At 44.0% G+C, this 6,000-nt stretch overlaps 1 protein-coding gene across 1 annotated transcript in view; it reads left to right on the top strand.

Moving 5' to 3' along the window:
• The first annotated feature begins 3,593 nt into the window (after nt 1–3,593).
• DNER (delta/notch like EGF repeat containing) overlaps nt 3,594–6,000 on the top strand; it is a 261,530-nt gene continuing 259,123 nt past the window's right edge. The window contains exon 1 of the mRNA XM_033959607.1: nt 3,594–4,004. Coding sequence (XP_033815498.1) covers nt 3,795–4,004 — 210 coding nt within the window. The 5' untranslated portion in view covers nt 3,594–3,794. The remainder of the gene's footprint in view (nt 4,005–6,000) is intronic.

Raw genomic sequence — 6,000 nt, 5'->3', positions numbered from 1 at the left:
TCATGCATGTTATTACCATAGTGGACCTACTCTGGATCACATCCTGACTATATTCCAAAAACTCTGTCAAATTTATTTCATTTGTAACCAGATGGTCCACCTCCTGGGTGGATTCTATTTTTCTTTGAGGAACATAATAATAATTATTTATTGGGAAATTTTCCGCATTGGGTAATCCCAGTATTTCTTTAAAAAATTTCCTTAACCAAATTTCAGAAGATAATAAATGAGTTAATAGGAAATTAACCAAGCGGAGATTCCTTGCTCTATACATATTTTCCATCAATTCCATTTTAGAATGTATCACCGTAGAATCCTTAACAGCAGATACTGAGACAGCTTGAAGTGTATTACTTTGAGTTTCTACCACATTTAATCTTTTGTCCAAACAACCTAAATTGGAATCCACATTTTCAAACTTTTCAGACACAGACTGTGAAAAGTCCACTGTTTGTTTCACTATTTCTCTGGGAAACCCTTCTACTCTACAAATACCTAACCACAAATCTTTAAGGGTAATATCTTGTGTTTCCACTGTTGGTGGTTGATCTTCCACTACACCTGAAAATTCAAGTGATTTAGTATTCCAGTAAAAGCTAATTTATTTGTCTGAGTGGAGGATACCACATATTCAGTAGAAATAGTAGGATTTATATTCCTACTATCATTTGATACTGGATGAAGGGGAGGAGTCCTTTCAAGGGGGCTCATTGAAGCTCCCGATACAAGAGAGTTCATATCAAGTGAAATTTGTGGAGGATTATCAGTTGATAATGTCAAATGCCTGTCCATAGGACCAGATACAGCAGGTATTGAACTCTTAGGTTTAATTTTCCTTTTCCTCATGTCCTGGCAGTTTAAATATAATACAACCTTAAATTCCTGCTCTTCAGCTCCTTGTTGCTCCAAGGGGCTCGCGTGGCTGCAGCCGCAACCACGGCAGCGGTGTTCAATTTAAGGAAGTTAGTAGAGACGGGCCCAATGACGTCAGGGGTCCGTCTCTTCCAGTGCCTGTCCGATGGGCCACCAACAAAGCACTGCCACTGCTGCGAGAGACACGGGGCACCAAATAGTCTCCTCCAGTTAATCCCGTTGTAAGTAACAGCTCCCAGTAAACCTTGTCTTTTGTCAGCGTGAGAAGTGCTATAACAGGAAGATCTACTCGCTGCTGTTTGCGCCATCGTCAGAAGATAAGTGAACTGTTTTGCTCTTTTTCTGGCTCCCTGTGCACAGTGGTGGCTTTGGTCCCATTTTGAAAAATTACATTTTGAAACGTGTGGAGTTTTTTGCCTATGATACAGAGCACAGGACTGGCTTAAACTCATTGGGTTGCCGTCCATATATTATTGATAAGTTGAGGCTTTTTCTCCACCTATTATAAATGTATTTTCATGGGGTATCCCCACCACTAGGCTAATAACAATTTTTTGCTGATTGTATTTATACTTTGTTATTGTGATTTGGATTCTTGAGAGATGTTTAAATACCTACACAATGTAAATGCCAAGAGTCGAGTCTTTCATTTGAAAGAAAACTCTGCAATGAGAGGGCATAGGATGAAGTTAAGAGGTGAAAGGCTCCAGAGTAAACTGAGGAAATACTTTTTTTATGGATAGGGTGGTTGATCCATGGAACAGTCTCCCGGAAGAGGTGGTGGAAACAGAGATTGTGTCTGAATTCAAGAGGTCCTTGGATAAGCACATGGGAGCTCTTAGAGAGAGAAAGAGATAATGGTTACTGTGGATGGGCAGACTAGATGGGCCATTTGGCCTTTATCTGCCGTCATGTTTCTGTGTTTCTTTAGTGGCTACAGCGGCATGGCTGTGTTTTGGAAATCTGTAGCAATGCCCTCGAAAGAATGTCTTCTGTTAAAGCTTGATAATGTTCATATAATGACTAAGTTAACTGCTCTCCGGAAAAATGCAATAGGAGCATGAATCAGGATATGGCTAGCAAACTCTCTTGGGAGAAGTTGCTCCCTGTAAATCAACTGTGGGGAAGGAGACGCAAGAGACTGGATTCATATTACTGATATGTCCTCCCCCCATATAATGTTTCATGTTTGGAGTGTGGTTTATTTTTTTTTTTAATGTTTGGGGGCTTTCATGGGCTTTCAAGTTTCAAGTTTATTAGGTTTTTATATACCGCCTATCAAGGTTATCTAAGCGGTTTAACAATCAGGTACTCAAGCATTTTCCCTATCTGTCCTGGTGGGCTCACAATCTATCTAACGTACCTGGGGCTATGGAGGACTAAGTGACTTGCCCAGGGTCACAAGGAGCAGCGCGGGGTTTGAACCCACAACCCCAGAGTGCTGAGGCTGTAGATCCAACCACTGCGCCACACACTCATATAATGTGTTAGACCTTTTATCTTTTTCTTGTATCTTCTTATTTGAATTGTATATTATTGATCCATTTAAATAAAATGTTAAAAAAGGAGCAAGGAAGACCAAATGACAGGCAGGGGTGAGGGACAAATGAGGAGAGGGAAGATAGAGCTAAAAAAAAAAAAAAAAAGTCCTTCAGAAAGCAGGAGGATCTGACTAAAAATAATAGGAAACAACATAAGGAATAGCAAGTCAAATGCAAGGTGCTGATAAGGAAGGCAAAGAGAGACCTTGAAAAGAAGATTGTTGGCATTAAGTTGGCCACCCTCCAGTCTTCCAGTACTACACTGGATTTTAAAGATAACTTACAAACAATAGCTCTTCAAGTTCATTTTTCAATTCTATCAATACTCGAGGATGTATACCATCAGGTCCAGGCAATTTGCTACTCTTCAGTTTGTCAAATTGACCCATTACATCTTCCAGTGCTACAAAGATTTATTTTCAAATACCATTTCTGGCACTGGTAGCTCCCCTATCTTACTCTGTAAAGACTGAAGAAAATAATTCATTTAATTTCTCTGCTATGGCCTCATCTTTCCTGAGCACTCCTTTTACCCCTCAGTCATCTAGCAGCCCAACCGACTCTGTTACTGGCTTCTTGTAATATACCTAAAAAAAAAAAAAAGTTTACTATATGTAACTTGAGTCGGATGACAGCGGCAACCTCGGGAGACCCTTGAGCGAAACATGTCGGGTCAGAGTCCCAGGTTTGGCTGAATATGAACCTAATTTAAGCTAAGTACTAAGCATTTTATATTTATGCATTTAGATATTGGATATTTATTAAACAAACACCATAAACTAGATAAAAAAAACACTTTAAGCGCAATAATATGGATGGCCAATGATGAGGCACCATGTAATGCTTCCCGCCTTTATGAGATTATATAGCGGAGGAGTGGTGGGGCTGAGGCTTTCTTGAGCGATATAAAATATTATCTAGCCAGAACCTAGCAGTTTGGACATTTCAATAAATAGAGGCTGGATAAAGAAAGTGTTCAACATATTGCCATTGTTGGTGATGAAAGATATTAAAGGCAGCTCTTTGGTTTTCTTCATCAGCTCCTGGCTACTTCCTAAGCAACACAGTGGCTTCAGGCGCTGGTACCCCTGCAGTTAATGCAGCGGCAGAGAGGGCGCTCTCCTCCCCTCTGTTGCTTCCTTGGGCACTGTAATATTGAAGGACAGGGGTTGTCGTCACTGACCGACTTTATGGGAAGCGGCTTCGCGCGCCCCTCTCTCACTCACTGTGCGTTGCCTAGGGAACCGGATCCGGGGAAGTGAGAAGCGGCTGGTATCGCTGCACCGCAGCTCTGTCTGCAGTTTCAGTTCGGCGGCAGCAGAAGCCTCTGTCGGAGGGACGTCCATCCGCGCGGTCCCAGGAGTGAGTCTGCACTCTGCAATGCTCCTTCCATCCCTCCCCATTCGGCGCCTCTGGGTGCTGCTCGGTTTGCTCCGAGGCTGTCTGTCCAGCCCCGCGGGCGGCGCCCAGGCTGAGGACCCATGCCAGGAACAGCCTTGCAAGAATAACGGCACCTGCAGCAGGGCGGCGCAGGGAGACCTTGGCTACAGCTGCGCCTGCAGCCCGGGCTTCACCGGCAGCGCGTGCCAGGTAGGAGCCGCTCGCGCCTGGGGTTCTGGGGCACAGGCGGCCGAGAGGTTTTTGCCCGGCACGAGGACCTTTTCTAATGCTGGAGCTCAGGTTGTACTAATAGTTTTCTCCTTTCTGTATTTTTTTTTGTTGTTGTTGTTGTTCGATGGGCATCTGAGGAAGAGGTGAGGTAGTTCACAAACCTGGTGCCATCTCCCTTTAGGTTTCGGCTGGGCACTAAAGGCATTCGGTGTACCTAGAAGGAGAAGACGAGAGGCTGGCTAGGATGGTTAGTTACGGGGTTAGGACAGTAAAATGAAAATGATTTGAAGTGCTGGTAACATTGATTTGCCTAGAGTGGTCGGTATCACTGGTCTACGGATTTTGGGTGCCATATTTTGGATGCAGGTGGATTCTTGGCTTTGTGCAGTTCAGTGAAATTTAAGACGAAAACGAAGCCACACTAGAAAACTAGTGATGGAAGATGTGACGTAGTTTAGATAGAAATCTACTGAAATAGTGGCTGTGGCTGCAAAAATAAATTGGTCATATAATGACGTCTTCAGTTCGAGTGGAAAACTGAAGATGTTACGTTCTAAATTGGACTAATGTAGAAGAATGTTATCTTGGATTTCGATAGTCTGGATTATTTGTGTTTTCTAATAATGTTGACAAAACGTGAGAAATATTTTAAAACTTTGTGTAAAAACACATGTCCCAATTCTTACAAGGAAATAAGTTTTTTTTTATTTCTCATTCTCATTTATTCCTATTATAGGCGAAGTAATAAACTTTTAGGGTTGCAGGATTGTCCTTCAGAATACATATTCAATGGAGCATACGCTTTTCTCCTCTGCCATGTGCTCCCTTTGCGTGTGGGAGCATGGGGGGAGGGGGGCGCAGAGTTTGGCCCAGTTTGCCGTTTTTTAATGACAGGAAACTTGCACCGTCAGCGAGACGCAAAGCGTAGGTTAGGTGACCCATTTGTCTAAGAAAACTCGCTGACTGAATTGGGCCAATATGCGAGCTTGAAGAAGAGGGAGAGACGGGTTTACGCGGTGGGGGGAGGGGGGTTATCCCCCGAGTTCACGGGTGCTGCTCAAAGTTGCGCATGTCCACGCTGCTAAGTGACTAGCGTCTCCTCGAACCTCGCTGGGAGCGTCTATGGTGCCGGCTGCAGCCCTACGTAATAGAGCTGCGGCTCCTATTTCCACGCAGGGGGTTTGTCTGCCAGCGCTTCCACCTTCTGCCGTCGTCTTAGTCGGCTTTGGACAGCTGTCGTAACAAAACTAGCGATCCGGATTCAAGCGGGAAGGGGTAAAACGCGGACCTGACGGACCTCGCGGATCTAAAACCGCACGTCCTTAAAATTCTGAGGTCCGTGTCTGGGCCCCTCGTAGTTTCAGTCTCTTACACACCTCGATGAGATTTTAGCTCTGACGGATCCGTCTCAGCATAGGGAGGGAAAAGTATTAGGATCCGTCAGCGCTACAATGTCATAGAGGTCTGTCAGAGCCAGAGACTAGTGCTGGAGCGGCAGAGCAGAAGCCTTCTTATGTATAGGTTGCCGGATCTTATTATAGTTTACAGTAAGGGTACACTATAGTGAATCAGGCTTCCTGGATCGCAAATTGGAGGTCTCTTTCAGGAGATCCAGAAAACCCGGCGCTTAACAGGGCTGTTTAACCGTTTTGCGCTCTGCTTATCCTTTAAGCCCGACATAGAATTTGGCTCTGACAGACCTCTATGAGATTTTAACGCTGACGGATCCTAATACTTTTCCCTCCCTATGCTGAGACGGATCTGTCAGCGCTAAAATGTCATAGAGGTCTGTAAGAGACAGAAACTATGAGTGGCACGTTCACGGACCTCAGATTTTTAAGGACGTGCGGTTTTAGATCCGCGAGGTCCGCGTGATACTCCTTCCTGATTCAAGCATCGTTTATCACATTTTTTACACAAAAGAAATACAGTAATTGAAAAGCAAGTTTATTTTTCCCTTAATTTGGAAGATATT

The sequence above is a fragment of the Geotrypetes seraphini genome, chromosome 9, assembly GCF_902459505.1.
Source record: "Geotrypetes seraphini chromosome 9, aGeoSer1.1, whole genome shotgun sequence".
In the NCBI taxonomy this organism is placed as follows: Eukaryota; Metazoa; Chordata; class Amphibia; order Gymnophiona; family Dermophiidae; genus Geotrypetes; species Geotrypetes seraphini.
Note: the sequence above shows the minus strand (reverse complement) of the source record. Positions and strands in the feature narration are given on the sequence as shown.